General features: G+C 31.8%; 2 protein-coding genes across 2 annotated transcripts; both read right to left on the bottom strand.

The window, feature by feature from the left end:
• Positions 1-12,695: 12,695 nt before the first annotated feature.
• On the bottom strand, positions 12,696-14,293 carry LOC106710118. The gene is made up of 2 exons (XM_014502102.2): positions 13,773-14,293; positions 12,696-13,512 (listed from the first exon to the last, which is right to left on the bottom strand). The coding sequence occupies exons 1-2, from the start codon at positions 14,219-14,221 to the stop codon at positions 12,696-12,698; spliced, it is 1,266 nt and encodes a 421-aa protein (XP_014357588.2). The 5' UTR covers positions 14,222-14,293.
• An 859-nt stretch (positions 14,294-15,152) lies between these two features.
• Positions 15,153-19,690, bottom strand: LOC106710113 (mitochondrial 2-oxodicarboxylate carrier). Its single transcript, XM_014502091.2, has 4 exons — positions 19,193-19,690; positions 18,484-18,756; positions 17,817-17,998; positions 15,153-15,333 (listed from the first exon to the last, which is right to left on the bottom strand). The coding sequence occupies exons 1-4, from the start codon at positions 19,532-19,534 to the stop codon at positions 15,204-15,206; spliced, it is 927 nt and encodes a 308-aa protein (XP_014357577.2). The 5' UTR covers positions 19,535-19,690; the 3' UTR covers positions 15,153-15,203.
• Between the last annotated feature and the right edge of the window lie 232 nt (positions 19,691-19,922).

Here is a 19,922-nt window from a genome sequence, read left to right as displayed (position 1 = left end):
TCCGACTGAACGCACGTGTTGAAGTTCCTAGTTGAAATAGGCACAAAATACCACAGTTATAGCCTCTCCATGAGAGGTTAGTGCATGTCAAAGTATGAAACGATGTAGAATCCCGCTGAACTGACAGTTGTATTAACGAATTTTGTCATACCTTTTATTCTCTTATACAGAGACAACAATATGTATTACTAAAAGTATTTCGGTAGTGAAATTCAAGGTTATATGTGTATCGTTGTTGCGTATATATTCCATGTCTACACCCACTATGAAAAGTGGCAGAATTTAGTTCGACGTTGGCTCTTTGCTTAGTCCATTTCTCTATGGTCAAAAAGAGATGAGGTTTGGCGTAAGAAAGGCTGATCGTTTTTTTTTTTTATATTCAAAAGGTATCATTAAAAGTTAAGCTTACGATTAAAGTTGTTTCCGACGCGTTTATTAAAAAGTTCACTGCAGGCTTACTCAGTGCAGGCTGTAATCTAATATTAAATAAAGCATCGCTGATATTTAGTAGCCTTGTAACATTTTTACAGTTTTATAACAAGTTGTATAACTTGTAGTTTTCGTACATTGTTGCTTTTATACAGGATGTCCGAAAAAGACGTAAAAATTAATGAAAAGTTATAATTTTAACCCATCCAAATTCAAAGATGCTAAAACTTTGAATATAATTTTAAAATATAAATAGAACTTTTAAAAGTCAGTAATTTTTTATATATTATAGTTATATTATACCCTACCTTTATTCGACGGAGGGGACGCACAGAAAGAGAATATTTCTCTTTCCTATACGTCCCGTCCTCGGATAAATCAACTACCTTATCCCGCCCTTTCCTAAAGGAAAAGGATGGGAAGGAAAAGAGGAACAAAATCCGGCCTCTAGCACTACACACATTAGACGAAACACGGAATTGCTTCCACTTCACGCCTGTTATCTGTGTGGTCGTGGTATTGCACCGGGCGAGTCCGATATTATTGTTGCTGGCGTCTACTACTGTTAAAAATTAAAAATCTACCTTCAAGTAAGTTTATTTTACTATTATGTATATGTTAACATAATATATTATATTCACATTACAATAACTACCTACGTACACCTAATAATAGACGAGTGGATTCCCAAGATAGGCAAACCGCTGCCTTAACTCTGATGGCGACTTCGTACTAACCAGGTCTCTAACTATTTCAATTCAAAGTTACGCCGTGAGTAAATCAATTCTTGTAACCTATAACAACAAACTTTTAATCCTAAGTAATTTATCGTAATTCAATATTTTTAAATCTATAAAGTGATAGTATTTTTTTAAATTGATAAATAAATACTTTTTATTCGTTTATGTGAAAAAAATGTGTTTGAAATTCGGTTATTTATTAATCCAGATAACGTTTAAAAGTTTTGTCCAGCAAAAGTGTAAAGAACGTACAATTTTTATATTCTACTAGCTGTCGTCCGCGGCTCAGTAGGCGCGGAATTAAAAAAAACGTAATAAGTAGCCTATGCGTTCTTCTAGACTAAATTCTACATCAAGATCCATTGAGCCGCTCCGGAGATACCTTCAAACAAACATCCATCCATCCATTCCCATCCATAGTAAGATTAAATCTATTCATTAATTATTTTCGATAAGCGAAACGCAAAAAAACTTTGAATTTGGATAAAAAATTGCTGCTCACTTTTAAATTTGAACTATAATTTATTTTGGCTGATAAGAAGGTCTTTATCTTTTTACGATTTAAAAAAAATAATATAATTTTATTAAGATACTTTTAGATTTATGTCATATAAAGCGAAAAGACCTCGGATGTTTGAGAAAGTGTATATTTTTGAATAGCTTGAATTATTTATCAAGCTCCCTGTTATTTTATATACTGACCCTTGTTTCTTTTAAATTATCTTATTTCCAGCAATTTAATCAGAAGAAATGTTAGGCAAACAAATTTCGTGGACAACTTACATTGGGACGAGATTCGCGCATTTTTTAATTTCTACATTTACGAGCCATGACTACGTGTATTTTGAATTAAATTAAATAATTTTGTACAAAAAGCTTGGTCCGATTCATCGCTGTTTAGCATCCGAAAATGTTTTATCACTACTTGAGAGATTCGAAAATTATTTAATTGATTTAAATGTAATAGTAAACGGAGAACAAACATTATATGAACCCTCTAATCAGTAAATAATGTTTTGGCAATTTTATTGCGATCAGTTAAATTGGAACCAAATGAATTAAAAATATAAAAAAAAAGTATACTAAATTATGCAAAAGTAGCTTGAGAATGTTTATTTTAATCAAAAACCATACGTAGTAAAAACTTTAATTCTATAAAATACAATGGATACGTTGTGTTTGACATTTTTATAATGAAACAGTTCAAATTTTAATAGCTTACTACATTTTATATAAAAGTTTCGATGCTTTTCATCTTTGGAATATTGGATTGAACGTTTTCAATGAAACAATAATTTTATTCGTCAATTTAAAGAAGTGGCTAATGGGGTAAATAAGTCAGTGAATTCCCTAATAAACAATATAGGTTATTTAGTTTAATTCTATTTTAGTTATTCCGAATGAAAATAAAATTAAATATGATTAATGACTGATGACATATGCGATGAATCCTGGAACTCGAAGAATGCAAAAGCTTCACCCAACAGTTACCTACATGTTAGTTATGAAATAAATGGATAAGTGAATGTAAAATAATGTAATTATTTTATGGGCTGTTTTGTCATCTGCCACAATTCAACACCTTTATTTGTTGTGAAATGTTCACGGAATACATAATTTGAAGGAATTAATTTTCCACGGCCACGTAAACTTTAGATTTATAACTGTCAAGATGGTAATCATAAATGGTAATAAAATTATTTTATTTTGTTAAGAAAAGGAGGTAAACGATCAGCGGGAACACCCAGGTGATTACCGACACTCATATACACTATAATATAAAATAAAATATCCTGTCCTGAAAATAATAATTAAAAATAATAAAAAAAATATAATTGTCCTGAAACTATTTCATTACGTCGTTATTTTTTTAAACCTTCAAAACTATACAACTCTAGCTTTTACCCGCGACTCCGTCCGCGCGGAATAAAAAATAGAAAACGGGGTAAAAATTATCCTATGTCCGCTTCCTGGTTCTAAGCTACCTGCCCACCAATTTTCAGTCAAATCGATTCTGCCGTTCTTGAGTTATAAATAGTGTAACTAACACGACTTTCTTTTATATATATATATATACATATAGATAAGGTATAAATTATTTTTGACGTAAAATAAAAATGTCTAAGAAGGAAGAGATGACTGATATGACGAATGATATATCGATCCGGGGGGCCTAAAACTGTTGCAATGACCTTACAAAGAGCAGCATGAGAACACGGAATTAATGAAGAGTCTATAAGTATCTAACTTTTGTAGACTGAACCGGAATATAAAAATGACTTGCTGCAAAACATATCGTGGGTTTCCGAGACAAAAATCCTCGTTTAAAAACATATTGTTATCTACGTTCTGTCAAAGATAATGACAGGGACAACGGTATGTTTCATACACTGATTTTGATCTTAGAAACCAAGGGTTAAAATCTTCAATATAGTTAAGAAACCTTATAAACTATTATTAATCTCTCCTAAATTATTCACTACGCAGTTGCCTAAGCGTGTACATGGTATGAGGCAACTTACCAAAAAAAACTTTTGCAACTTTTCGCCATAAGTTTTAAGTTAAGTTTAAGTTAAAACTACTTAGTTCGAGACTTAATTAGTGGGTATTTTATATTACGAAATTCACCATAAACGTGTCATTTCAACGTATACATTAATCTAAGGGTGGGTTTTCAGTGCCTTTGCACTTATTTAAAAAAATGTCGTCGATCTTATTTTCTTTAAAAAAACATAAGCAATAATTATGAAAGTGTTACCGCAGTAGAATTTCACGAAAACATCGCCTAATGTAGACAACACACAGAGGTTTTGCTCGACAGTTTATGTCTGGCAGACACAGTACCGACTTTAGGACAGCACAGCGCTGGAAAGGAGCCTCTAAGGCATGGTAAAAAAGAACATACAACATCTTGAAAGTGGTAGATCCCACAACAAAAATATTTGTTGGGTCGGAATGGGTCGGGGCGATAGATGCAATACCAAGACAGAAGACAGGCGTCAAGTGGAAGCAATTTCGCGTACAGTGTGATGAGTATGCAGCCGAAGGCCTAATTTTAGTCCGCGTTCCCTTTCCACCCTTTTCCTATAAGGAAAGGATGGGACGTGGGGAAGTGGATTTGACAGAGAAAGGACGCATAGGAAGAGGATACATTCCCTTTCGGTACATCCCCTCCTCTGTTGATTAAAGATAGGCAATTAATCTGCCATTGCGGTTGCCTATGGGCAGCGATTGCCTTCTCTATTTAGGCGGTTTCAGGTGACTGCTTGCTCATTTGCCACTTTACGATATATAAAAAATATAAAAAGGTTAGGTTAGTTATGTAAGGTCAAAAATGACCTACAAATACTAACGAGTGTAGCCAGCATAACATATCCTTGGCACTATTGTCTACAAATTAATAAAAAGAATTCATAAGGAAACATGAAAAAACACTAGATTTTTCATCATGCCTTAAAATCTATTTCTGTCTATATTAGTTCGTGTTTCCAACACCCTTACCAAAGTCAGTGAATAATGGCGGAAATCAAATAAGCACAAACTACCACAGCATATAGCCTGTCCTAGAGGCTAGAGGTCAGAGTGAAAATTGCACTTATAATGTACGTACAGTTATGAAATTAATTCCATTTATATTCTCTATTTTATGTCACATAAACATTTGTTTGAAGGAAAAATAGTAATTGGATCACATCGTCTTGTTGCCCCAAAGGCATGCCAATTAAATTAAGAATTAAAACGTTAGAAAAGTTTTACGATGAATTTAAAAGTTTAATAGCTGTCGCCCGCGACTCCGTCCGCGCGCATTTAAAAAAAACTTAATAGGGGTATAAAAAATAGATGTTGACCGATTCTCAGACCTATTGAATATGCTCACAAAATTTCATTAGAATCGGTTAAGCCGTTTCGGAGAAGTACGGGAACGAACATTGTGACACGAGAATTTTATATAAATTTATTAGTTGAAAGTTTGTATGGAGATATATATTTTAGATGAAAAATTACTCGAAAATTGATTATCGTATTTAATTATAACATAGAAATTATTAGAAAACTATTGCAAAAGATTAAAAAAAAACTACGGTAAACAAAACTGTTGCGTTAAAGAAGTTTGGAAAGTGATTGATTAGGTACCTATATAAAGAAATTCGTAAAAACTTTCATCACTTGCTACACCTACGAATAAATTAGTTTTAATTAATTATTATACCCGCTTACAATTCGGTAATAACCACAACGCAATTAAAAAAATTGGAAAAATTGTGACATATAAAGTTATAAAGCACTGAAAAGCTATTAAAAAGATTTTTTGCACAACAAATCCAAATAAAAATGATCATTTCTTCTTTAAAACATTAAAATTTTTATTACGAAAGTATAATTATTTATCATGAATTAAAAAAAAAATTGGCCGCACTTATATATGTTACTTTACTTGATAAAAAATAAAAAAAACATTACACACTATTTACAGTAAAAGAACAAATATTATGGAATGTTCTTTAGTAATTTAAATTCGAAAATGGAATCGTAAAAGTTACCTGAGATCAGGAGAAGCGCGGCTGTGGTCGCCCTCATGTTCCCGCCAGAAGTGCCGTATTCCTAACGTTTACTCGCCTTATAGTAAGCCCGGTTAAGGCGTAGGACGCTTGTCGACTGTTTCTCCCTTATCGTCCGCTTTCGCCTTTAAATACGTACGAAACACCAAAACTTTACTACATTACGAAAGAAAACTTAAAACTTTAATTAGGGAAAACTAACTGAAATTATTGCTTAAGTTATTGAGCAACTTATAGTTTTCTAATCTGTTATTGAAATTCAAACTGTTATTGCAATAGTCATCATTTTTAATATGTTAATAAAGAAACAATTATTCTGAATGTGGCAGTTATTTTACTTAATCTTAAATGCAACACTTTGTATGGATGTATGGATATTTCGATATTTTTTTCCACATAAAAACAAAACTATTGAAAAGGTCCTGATAAAATTTCAAACAAAGGTAGATTCTTCTTTCAGGACAGTCTGCGTATAGGATATGGAGTTTTTTTTTTAATTCACGCGAACGAAGTCACGGGCGTCAGCAAGTCAAATAAAAAAGTAACGGATAATGTTATTAAAGTAATTAATCGACAACAAAAGAAAACAAAACATAACTGGTCAGTATTTATGAGTGATCATGCTAATTATTAGCACGAGTGAAATATCGCCTGTTGCGGTAACGTTTCTAATAAAAAAATTCCCCATGTTTGTTATTTCTTTTAACGCATAACCGTTACGTACGGTGTTATAAATTTCCTTATTGCATTTTAACACTGGCCCGATTTCCGATGAAAATTTAATATGTTACAATGCAACGTTAAGTTTTTGAAAAAAGAAACAACATTTGTAGACTGTACCCACTATATGGACAGGCTATAAGTTATGGTTTTTTGTGCCTATTTAATTTTCAACATTTTGACACTGACGATAGCGGTTCGATTCGATTCAGTAACATCAACAGGTGCAGTTAAGTCGGAACGAAAATAAAGTTGTTATTTCCAAACAATGACCCATCCATCTGTAACGATCAGTGTCTGTATCCTTATGACACTGAAGGGAAGAATACAAGTCAGGAATCACAATTAAATTGCATACTGAGATCTACATAACAAAGTTACTAAAAACATTACCTTCTCATCATTTGGGTCCCCTTTTCCTTGGGTTTGGGATTAAATTATTATTAACAGAAATCCACGTGGCCTCAATAAAGGCAATAACGTATTTTCTTAAGTCATCGGATTACAGGATCTTAAGTATTTTGAAACGGCTCTCCTTGTTAATTACGGCTTTCGTAACCAATATTGATCGAAAATGTTAGTTCGTTTATTTTCAGTTTTAAAAGATTAGCATAACTTCAATGTTAAACCTATCGGAATTTACAGAGAAGAATTACGTTTGCAATTCATTACTTTAGAATTACTTCATTTTAAATGACCGTAATCTATCTATATATATAAAAGAAAGTTGTGTTAGTTACACCATTTATAACTCAAGAACGGCTGAATCGATTTGACTGAAAATTGGTGGGCAGGTAGCTTAGAACCAGGAAACGGACATAGGATAATTTTTACCCCGTTTTCTATTTTTTTTTATTCCGCGCGGACGGAGTCGCGGGAAAAAGCTAGTCTTATATATAAAAGAAAGTCGTGTTAGTTACACTATTTATAAATCAAGAACGGCTGAATCGATTTAGCTGAAAATTGATGGGGAGGTAGCTTAGAACTAGGAGACAGACATAGGAACTTTTATATCTTGTGTGCATTTTTTTTTTATTCCGCGCGGACGGAGTCGCGGGTAAAAGCTAGTATATACATAAAACAGTCTTATCATAGTTTTCCACTACTGCACTATTTTGCATATTACCTTTTGTATCCGGAACTAATTAGACTAATTACTTAATTTGATGTAGTCTAAGAGATGAAATCACCAAGTTAAATTTTCACACTTATTCTACACTAAAGGGAACCTAAGATGTCTCTAAGTGCTGCAGTAAATATAACAAAATAACATTAATTCTAATGTATATTATATTCCAGCCTTTGTAAGATGAAAGGTACCCGCCTACTCGTGTATCCCTCTCTTTGATATCGCTCCGTCACAGTATTCTTATGAATTTGAAATAATTTTAAAACGACAATCTTATATTCTTTAATGTAAAATACGAAGCTTTCACTCTGATTTTCAAACTTGTACAGTCAGCTGCATAAATATGTACAAGTAAAACACACACACACACACACGTGCGTGCTCGCGCACACATACAAGCATACTGTATAAATTAGTACCTATTTAAGACTTAGATTAAGAGAAGGCACTACCTCCTGTAACACAGGTCCCCACCTACCACAGGAGGCAGAGTCCTGAGAAATTGTAAAATATTGTGGATCAATAAAATTGATTTTATTTTATGACATAACTCACGCTCGTAACCCCGAGGGGTAGGCAGAGACTATGGACCACCATTTAGCGCGGTCCTAACACACCTCTGTCGATTCTTCTACATTCATATATTTACTCATACATGCACGTCGGTATAAAATAAACAAAGATCCAGAAAATTGTATACACCTTTGGTTTTAAGAGTATGTACCCGTATCCGTATATGTACTTCCATGCAAGTTATTGACGTGAAATATATTTTTGAAACCGTAGTTGTATACGAACTTAAGCTTTGTACGAACACATTTTTGCAGCTGACTGTACAATGTTATGTTATAGTAGTTTAATGGTCAGTAAGCATTACAGTCGTACTCAGAGAGATTCCTTCTTCCTAAGTGTAGATTTACTATGAATAATCATCACTAAAGTCCCTTAGACGTCAATTTTTGAACTCAGAGTGCGGATATAGATTTAATCTAACCAGTAGTCGTCAATTGTTTGATTATAATTCATAATTCATAGCCTAAGATATTATTGATTAAAAATTGCTTTACGCACTTCGCTACATTTTCTTTATCTGTGTCAAAACAAGTTCATATGTGTGACCAATTATTACCTTAAAAAGGATAAAAAACCCTTCGCGTATTAATCGTACTAATATTCTAAATGCGAATGTTTGGATGGATGGATGTTTGTTACAAAGAATCTCTAGAACTGCTCAACGGATTTATATGAAATTTGGCATAGATGAACATAATCTGTAAGAACAAATAGGCTACTAATTCAGTCTTGTCTTTTAATTAATTACGCGCGGACAGAGTCGATGGCGACAACAGGTATCATTATAAATTTAGTTACGACTTAGGGACCTTCAAAAAAAGAGCGTATACCTTCCTTAAAGGCCGGCAAAGCATCTGTGATTCCTCTGGCGTTGCGGATGTCCATAGGCGTCGGATCAAATAACTTTAGGTGGTCCGTTGATCGTTTGCCCCCTTCTCCTATTAAATAAATAAATAAGACACGAATTGAAACATTTTTATAAGTAAGAATAAGTATATTCTTGTAATACTTTCGTTAGCAATAGACAACGCATAGTTCCTTACTTAACCATCTCTTTTAATGTGAACAGGTTATGTTTACGAGAGGGTCGTAAACGAGAGCTTTTACTATACAAAGCCTTATATTACGTTTATAAATACAGCTAGGAATTATGTTCTTATTAATATTATTTAACAAACAACATTAGTCGAGGTAACAATAGCATTTACAACAATTTAAGAGGTTCGGCTCCTACGTATATAGTAGAAAGTCAAAAAATACGATTTACTGGGTAGCTACTTAGTCTATATTGATACAAATTGTTCTTATGTTAAAATTGTAAATTGTAGAGACAAAAATTTGTTCCGATCTTAAGTGTGGGACTTAACTGACGTTAAACTTTTTAATCACTGACTTTGGACTATTCGCCTTGCTGAAGCGTTTACAACTACCATTATTTTTAAGGTTAAAGTGCACCCACGCATAAAAATGATAATTAAAAAAAATACAAAGTTCGCTCATTTGCTTCGAACTTAAATAATTCCATAAAGTTTATAAACTTTGACACTAACGAGTAGATTAAGTTATTTTAACTAATAGTTTGAAATTAAAACAATGATTATTTAGTTAAAAAGTGCACTGTTGAAAAATATAAAACTGTGGTAAAAAAAAAATCATTTATTTTCTCTAGATTTTGAATTCTAAAACAATGTCTAACATCTTCATCTAACTGAAATATTTTTAATAATCTGTAACATTTTTTAACGTTTAAATATTTGTGAAAACTAGTTACAATTCATGTTCATAATGAAGCTATTTTATAGAAGAACAGATAATTAATTTTAATTCATTCTATTTCGCACCAAAACACAATTAAATGTTCATTTACAAATCACAATGATATGATATTATTAATTATAGCTGTCGCCCACGCCTCCGGCCGCGCAGAATTAAAAAAAAACTTAATTAGTAGCTTATGTGTTCTTTCAGACTATGTTCTACATTTATGCCAAATTTCAGCAGGATTCGTTGAGTCGTTCTGGAGATACCTTTAAACAAACATCAATCCATCCATCCATCTAAACATTCGCATTTCGAATATAAGTAAGATACGAGTAGAAATTTAATTAAGTTTGACACTTTTGAATATCGAAAATTTATTAAAAAAAACACTCATACCTTGCAAATAGCTGGGTTTAAGTTCCGGACAGCGGAAGGTTAGGTCATCAGTTATAATCCGCCATTTGAAAACTAAATACCATATTTGTTATTGTACCTTTGCGTTTCCACAAGCGAAATGCTTGTTAAAAAAACTTACATTACTCCTTATGAAAAAAAATATATATATTAGCAAAAGAACTGTATATGTTATTCATTTTAGTTTTATTTTTATCAGATTAATTACACAGTAAACAATCCGTCTTCCAAACTAGTTAAAGAGTTTTTTCCTCGATTATTTAGAATCAATAATTGAAAGGGATTCTTTTTAATCAACCGATGTACGATCCATTACGGGAACGACCCACGCATGTATTTACGTTACTTACGAATTAGAAAGGCGACGACAGGTAGGATAAATGCAATAAAACAAATAAAATATGAGTACATTAAATTGTTAAAATGGTCAAGCTTCCCACCAAGCGGCCAAGTGCGAGTTGAACTCGCCTACCGAGTGATCCGTACAAACCTGTAGGAATATAAGTAAAATTTAAGGTTTTCGCATTTTTAAATTTATCTATTCTATTAAAAGTTGCTTCGTACGAAATTTCAAGATTCTAAGCTCACGAGAAGCTCCCTGTAGGTTTTCGTTCCCCTGCGAGTGTTGATTTGCGGTATAAACATCTATATATTTTGATTGCGTTAGCTTAAAAGTTTGAATTTTTACAGCTACAAGGGACAGTAGACCTGGGTATTTGATACGTCCACGCGTACCTGAGAAAAAAGGGTCTTGACAGCAAAGTGATCTTATAAGGGTTTCGTTTATCTTTTCGAGGTATGGGACCCTAAAAACGGCCAACATAAGGTGTAGACTAAGTAAATAAACTAGACTATTACTCTAAGTGACTATTTAACGACGATTTAATGTCTAAAATCTACACTATGGGATTCCTCAAGTAAGCGTAGTCTATCCAATGTGCAACTGCTGTCGCGAGCTTTCTCCGACAAAATGTAATCTTGATTAAAAAATTAAAAATAATTTAATGTAATAAAGACGCAAAAAAAAGATCTGTAGAGCTCCTGCAGAGTTTTTAATGTTTTTGCATCACGAAACGGTAATTACTCATTTTATTTTAGCAGGCTCCTAATATTTATTAAGCCAAGGAGAATCCTATTAAAATTGTAAGTGCGATTTCACCGAAATAAGATCTCTTGTAAACAACCAATTATAGAAGTCGTAAAAACTCTTACAAACGTAAAATACAGATAAACAATATTAAAATAACGAGAAAAATTTAATAAGGCTTGACAACGCACTCAATTTCGCAAATATGTTCGTTCAATTAAGGAAACCATACAAAAACTTTGTCATCATATTGTTTAAAAAATGCTTTTTTCAACATCAGGTAAAAAAAAAAGTTATCACTGCAATAAATTAAATTGTCAATTGCTTATTGAAATTAAATTTAATAGACTTTTAAAGTGAAGTGTGGATATGGACATTGATGATGCAAGTGCCATTTGTACTTCTTAATTTATGTTCACGAAGTAATGTAATCTCTCATTTGAACTTCCAAACAGGAGTTAATCGATTAACCAAAACAAAGAAGGTTACTCATCAATTTATTCAAAGCATAAAAAGTTTAGTTTCTTATGTGGTTTCAAAGCTAGTTTACAATACTTAATTCTAGATGGCGCTGAACTACATTACCTAGAAAAAATCCGTCTATTATAATTAACAATTGTAGCTACAAGATGGCGATAATCGTTTTCAAACTGACGTAAACTGAGTCTGATTTCTTCTAAATTTACTCAGTTTAACTTAGTAATAAAATTAATGATAATATAACTATTTAAAATCAATAGTTCTCTGTTTACTCAATATCGGAATAAACCACGTTTGTTTGGCAACGCCTTTAGAAAATTTAAAACCCATGAATTATAATGCATTAATTGCCAAACAGTTCAAAGGAACAAAGAACACAGTAAAATGCATATTTTTTAATATTTATAATATTCTAGAACGTATACTTATTAAATAAAATATATTTAATACAAAATTTATTTATTTCCATATTTTTTATATTAATTTACAAAAGTAAAAAAAACTTGTATGTAATATGCTTTTGACTGATTTGTAAATATAAGAGCCAATTATTGACTAGAAAATTGTATTCAAACATCTTACTGACAAAATATATATTTATTTTTATCTAGACCTAGCTGTCGCGCGCGACTTCGTCCGCGCGGAATAAGAAAAAAATCATAATTAGTAGCCAATGTGTTCTTCCAGAATATGTTCTACATATGTGCCAAATTTCATCAAGATCTGTTGAGCCGTTCCGGAGATATCTTCAAACAAACATCCATCCATCTAAACATTCGCATTTATAATATTAATAAATAAAATTACTTTTTAATAGGTCCTTTACACCTACAACAAAGTTGATTAGAAACTTTATCTTTTTTGAAATGTAAATTAAATTCATGTTTAAATATTTTTCTATACATTGACTCTTTCACAGGAACTAAATCTTTGTTACATTCATTAAAATACAATGTATACATTTGTTTTATACTTAAATTAGATTCCAAATACTGTTTTTTTCTTGAAAATTGTTTAACTTGTTTCCCATCAACTGTTGTGAAAGACATTATGTGATTTCGGACTCTATCTTTAATTTCCGAAGGTAATGAGTGGGCACTCGCCTCTGATAGTCCTCTTCCGTCAGGTTTAGGTAAATTCATATCAGTTTTATTAGAATGTACATTATATACTCGTTTCTGAGATATCGCTAATGTTCCTAAATAGAAGTCTTTACATACCGTATACCTTACACCTCTAACTAAAAAGAAATATTTGAAATAATACTTTCTTTTCGTATCTACAGACTTACTATGTTTGACATTATTTCTCTCAGTTGTATTTAATAGAAAATGTTTCTTTTCATTTGTATTTAATGAATAAAATGCTTTAAATAAATGTTGTCTATCAACATCATTGATTCTTTCATTGCATTTAAATTTACAAGATTTGAGACAGTCCTTAGTGTTTTTAACGCATCTTTCAGGAACATATTTCCCTCTTCTACTGATGTAAGCTTCACCTTTTTCATGTTTTATTTTGCGAACATTGCAGGCCCATTTACTGGGGTTTGGCACTGAGCTACGAGATCTTTTCTTTACAGGGACCTCCTCCTTAACTGGTTGACTACTTTCATTGTGCCTGGAATGAACAAAAAAATTGTGTAGATAGATCAACAATTTAAACTAGATAATTTGGGTGTTTAAAAAACACTAAATTCATGTTTTGTGCTTTTAACAAATTAAAGTTTTGGCTGCAGCTGTGACTAGTAATAAACATGTATTAAAACATTCCATTCTCTCTGATTTTCTTTAAGAATATTGTGTTTAACTATTTTTTTCATACTAAATATTATAAATTAAATATTATTAATATAAAATAAATGGTGCAATAAAACATACCCTATATGCTTCTCATTTATAATTGGCATTTCAACCTCAACTTTAGTGATGACACAGTTTTGATCCTTAATATATGCTTCATACTGGCCATAAAACGATTGTTGAACACCATTGGTAATAACATGCTGCTTGAACATTGGTACTTGTGGTAATATTACATGCGAAGTTATTTGCATAGAGTTCATGTCATTTTGTATTATCTGTGGCTGCAATTGCTGCATGCCCTGCAAATGTATTTGTTGACACGACATCATCGTTTGATTCTGCAGTATCTGATGGTTCGTGATTTCATGTTGTACCGATGATACCGGTATATGTAAGGACTCGGATGTTATTGTTTGTTGGTAAGTGACCTTTCCCTGTCCCGTTTGCAACGAAGGATGGATAGATACAGACGGATATACTTGAACTATATGAGGTAGATTCGTAGCGCCCTGAATTTGATCCATTAATGCGCAAATCGCGAAAATAAACAACCAAAGTTCGCAAGATTGTATTGTATGTTATAGTAATTAAATACTTCCAGCAATCCGGATTTTTTTATTAAAATACATAACAAATTCAAAGTTATATTCAGTGGTTAGCTGTAGAAAATTTGTATTCTTTTTTATCAATAGATTTAAGAGATTTTTATGAAAAATTCAATAATATGCCACAGTTCCAACTCGAAACAAAACAAAGCAACAAACATGGCCGCATCTATATTTGACAGTTTTGGTGGTCTTGTCAGTTGTCAACCAAAGAGTGTACAGCAATACTCCATTATTACAATAAATTTTTAAGTTTTTTTACTTGTATTAAGTCGCTTCTATTCTTTTAATAATCAATATTAGTCTAATTAGGTGGCTACAAAAATAAATATTCAAATGTTTTTAATAATTTAATTTTAATTTAATGGAAACCTTATCTTCTTACGTTGTTAAAGTTTGTAATCTAAATAGGAAATTAATTAACCAATTAACTGGTAAACATTGTTGTCCGATTTAAACCAGTAAATAAACACCGGTTACAATTGAAAACTTAAAAGAAATAAAACATCACAAAGATATATAAAACTTTTATTACAATATAGTAAAATATTCAATATAGTCAACAATGCTAAAAGTTATTTGCTTAAAAATATATATTTTTGGCTTCTGTAAAATTGTAAATTAAATGCTAGCATCTTTATTTGTACTTTTAAAACCTTTGTATGTTAAATATAAACATTCATAATTTCCATTTCCTCTTAAAAAAATAAGGTAAAATATCACAAAAAAATAACAACCAATTCTAATTACCAATAATATCACTACTAATCCGGTTTTTAACCGTATTTCGAACAATTTTTAACATTATAAAAAATAATAATTTGATATGGTAACAATTTATAAACGTCAAATATTGCACATACGTTAAAATTCAAAAATTGTCTTTGGTATTTGATAAAAATCATTGCGTTTTATCTTGGAACTTATTCTCTAGGAAATTGTATACATAATCGTATACGACCAACATGATAGCTCCGCCTGGACCCAGTCGGAGTACCTTCGGCAGCAGGCCTTTGTACAGGGCGCGAAATCTGAAATAAAAAAAATTAAACATCTGTTCATTTGATAAGCTTTAAAAATCACAGATTACAATTGTTCATAATTATGTGGCCATTCAGCCCCAAAGCCCAGTCAGCCGCTACTATTTGCAAAAAATAGATTTAGTTCGAGACTTCGAAGGCTGTAGAAACCATAACATACTAATTTTACATTAGCAAAATAAAAATTAGATGAATTAAAGTGTCCTTTTCCGACAGTAAGGCTAAATATCACATTTCTCGAGGCCGGAAAATTGCGATTCAGAAATCATGACCCATTTGTCGATTACTTTCTTATGATTGACTGGTCACTTCTTGCCTCTTGCTTAAAAGTTTCACTGATCTTAAGCACAGAAGGCAATTAAACCTCGTTTCAAAGGCTCTATCTGATGCCTCCTCTCTTTGTAAAGATGATAAAGCGTGGTGATTAATAGTCACTCATATAACAGTGACCAGCTCACCTCCAAGTTGTAATAACTTACGTTAACAACGTTGCTCATGCCTGTCACTGGGGTTACAAATAGATATGGCAATTGTTATGCAATATAGAAACAACCGTATCACATTTTATCTATCTCGGTTAAGCAGAGATCTATATTATAATATAGTAACAAGTTATTACAACATTTGTTTTCTAAAAGTTTTACGACAGTGAAAACTTGCAGTTATAATTCCTCTATAAGTGTGTAATTGATCACTCATAATGTACACGTAAACATGTGTTCCACGCGTGATTTTGTATGCAATACCTTTGTGAAAAAGTTAATTTTATACCTTCTGCATAAAGCAGTCCAGACGTGGAATACTTGGATCAGCTCCAGACATATATTTGCAGTACTGAAGCAGTTTCCGAGAATATCGAATCAGCGATTGTATTGAAAAACATTGTGCCTAAATAACAAAGTTATTCAGTACATATTTCAGTTTAAAAGATAACATAATTTTCTTCATACAAAGGCTTGATTCAATTGATGAAATATGTTTTTAATTTTTCTTTCCACAAGTTTGTTGTCTAGGTCAGTAAGTAGCAGTTCGGCATCTATTTCTAGATCAAACATTTACCTAAACGAAGCGACAAAGGATACTTTGTTATAAATCTTATATCTGAGTAGCATATTTGCGCAAAAGAATTGCGAGTCGCCTTAAGACTCTCACCGAGAGATTTTACAATAGTCAAGCAAATCCGCGCTGTTTATATTAGTAAGTAAATACCTATAACGGCCGAATACAAATAGCAAACGTCTAACGAGCCTATTTGTACGGAATGCCAGTTAACGCAAAAGCAATTCCAATGATGCAATCGTTAGATATTAGTACGCTTGGTATTGTGTAAGAACTCTTCCTTCACTTCATAGTATCAGTCAATTAAATAATATAATTTATCAAATGTGAAAAGTTTCCGATGAAATCAAAACAAAATAAGCTAAAAGTAACGTAGTTTGGCATTAAGCCCGATAAAAACGAGAACTGTTTGTTTTTACGTTATTATAAAATGCAAGATGAAAGTCATTGCTTTTCACTGAAGCGGCCGTGAATCTTGACTTTATTATTTCATATTTTTAATTAATATTTAATTCAAAATTATTTTTTGAAACTATATATACACAGGTGGACATACAGAACTAACTTATTATAGTCATATCTTAATATATATAAATCTCTTGTCACAATGTTTGTCCTCAATGGACTCCTAAACCACTTAACCGATTATAATAAAATTCGCACACCATGTGCAGATCGATTCAATTTGAGAGATAGAATAGTTTAAATCTCAAATTATAGTCGCAATTTTAATTTATTGCTAATTATTTGTCTGTTATTATTTGACAGTCACAATTATCTGTTAACTCCAAATGATTCTAACAGATGTCGATACCAGTCGAAAGGTATCGACATCTGTTAGGTTGAGTAAGTAATCAATAGATGGCGCTGCTATGGTAAATCTACGAACGTGTCATATAAGCTTATTAACTGCGCGCGGACGGAGTCGCGGGCGACAGCTATTTATATATAAATAACTGAAGGAACTTGAAGTACTTTCCAGCATAACAATGTTATGTATCTGAGTAGGATAGATCTAGTCAGGTCAATCAAATTATCATAAAAGTCATTGATCCAATCACAGATATAGATCATGATTTTATCTACTGTCAATTACCTGTCAAGATTAGACAATTGTCAAATTGTGAGGGGGTCATCTTATCTAGATAATCCAATAGTAAACATGATCGGCAATCTACTTTGTTTATTCCAAGATTTGTTGATTAAAATTTAAAGTTAGGGGGGTCGCGTATCCTTTTTAGGGGGTCGTTACGACTCAAAGAATTTCGTTGACCTTGTTTCTTTTTTTTTCCACTAAGTAACAAGTGGACGCTCCGAGATAATTTTTATCGTCCAGAAGGTCGCAAATACTTTTACATACTTTGGGGGTCGTATTTAAAAAAAACTGAAAATATTAAATATACATTTGTACTTACCCTTCTTCTCTATAAACCAGGGCAATGGTGCCGACAGTGGAATTATATTTGACAGTACCAGGTATAGGCTGTGGACCTTGTATACGACTCTTGGCCACATCAAATGGTATATTAACACATGACCCCAGCACGCCCGATGTAAAACCAATGGCTATCTTACGACTGAACTCTAAAAGTGGATCCTGCGGGCAATTATATAATAGTATTTCAATATTTTGTAATAAAATAACATAATGTAGACACAAATGTTTTATCTGTTTACAGATGATAAGAAACTCTCAGAACAAGTATCATTTTTTATCATCTCACAACTGATATGTACCAAAAGTAAACAAAAGATGGTACATTGAAACAAACTATTTATAAACTGAACTGTTAGTAAATGATAGAAAACAAATATTTCGAGAATGTCAAAAATAATTTACCACTTTCAGTTGCTACTGATTTGCATTATGGTTTCAGTTTCATATAAAAAAATTATAGCTTGGAATTTTTCATAACCAACTGTAGATAACAGAGGGTGATTTTATTTCAGACAGAAAAATACTCATGTAAACTTGAGTTAACAGCAATTAATCATTGTTTGTTACAATATTAAAGCATTTTACTAGTTTAAAACCAATGTTTTACTATATATTTACTTAGTTTATTACTATTTTATTATTACCTCATATTCTGGGATATATCCTTTCACACTATGGTAGAAACCAAAATAAACCATGTTGAATATTCCATTTCTAGCCATAGTCGCAGTCAATCCTTTATTTAGTCCTTTTGATCCTAACCCATTTTCTCTTACAATCTGTCTTGTAACTGACCAAGTACTAGGTACCTGGGTAGCCAATGACTTGTTAGATTGTAATGTCACCTTAACAACTTCAAAAGGGTTGACTAAAATAGCTTCCGTAATACCTGCCCCTAAACCAGCTAAGGAAAACGTCTGAAATGATAAGTTAGTATAACTTATTTTGATTTTAAGTGGTATTAATTTATTTAAAGAAGCTTTGTGTATTGTTTATTAGAAAATAGATTAAAAATAAATACAGTCAAAATCTGTTATAACGACATCGAAGGGACTACTCATATTGAGTCGTAAAAACCAATAGTTGTAACAACCGGTGACAGGTATTAATAGGAAAGATATGTAATAACATTCAGCCAGGACCTTTGATTTTGGTCAATTTAACCGGTATGTTGTTCTAAACGATGTCGCTATAAACGGTTTTGACTGTACATATTAAAATTTAGAATTATATTAAAATCTTTATCATAAAAAATAAATATGAAAAATATATTTACTTGTAGTAATAATGGTGATAAAATTATATGAAAAATATAAAATATAAATACACAAATATAAAAGAAATAAATCTCACTAATGGTGTGGGTGTGCTGGAGCCAAACATGAAAAACCTTTTGTATTGCTCAAAAGTTGCAAACTTGACAGCCCGCTTTGGTGTCTCTGCCAATATTGGCGGCAAGATTCCTTTCCAAAATGATGTCAATCCTTCATATTTATACATTTTCTTCATACAGTCTATGATACCATTGTAGTAGTGAGGATCGGAACTTTTTAAAGCTGAACTGGAAGATTGTAGCTGGAATCTCGTTTTAACTAAATCAAGGGGATGCATTATACAGACTTCTACAAATCCCGCACTTCCACCAGCACCGATTTGCATAGCAGCTTGCTTTAATAGTCTTTCAACGTCACTCATTTTTCTAACTCGTTCGTATACAAACTGGACAAAGTACGAGTGTATGATCTCTGCAGAAGTTGGCGCAATACTGAAGGTTACTTATCTCTAATCTAAAATACTATCCATTCTATTTATCAATATTATAAAAATAACATTTCCCTTCTTGTTTGACATGAAATTTTGACAACTGATAACAAAATATTCACAGTGTATAAATATATGTTTGCTGTTTACTTAAAAAGTTTTAAAATAGTAAAAAAAAAGATAAGTCCCATCTCTGTTTCAAAACACTTAGGTAAGTTTATTATAGAATAATAAAGAAGAGCTTGACTAAATAAAATCAATGAATTCATAAAAATGGTACAATTTAAAGTGCAAACATTGCAAAAATTTTCAGATTTATAGG

Source organism: Papilio machaon, chromosome 14 (assembly GCF_912999745.1).
Source record: "Papilio machaon chromosome 14, ilPapMach1.1, whole genome shotgun sequence".
Lineage (NCBI taxonomy): Eukaryota > Metazoa > Arthropoda > Insecta > Lepidoptera > Papilionidae > Papilio > Papilio machaon.
Note: the sequence above shows the minus strand (reverse complement) of the source record. Positions and strands in the feature narration are given on the sequence as shown.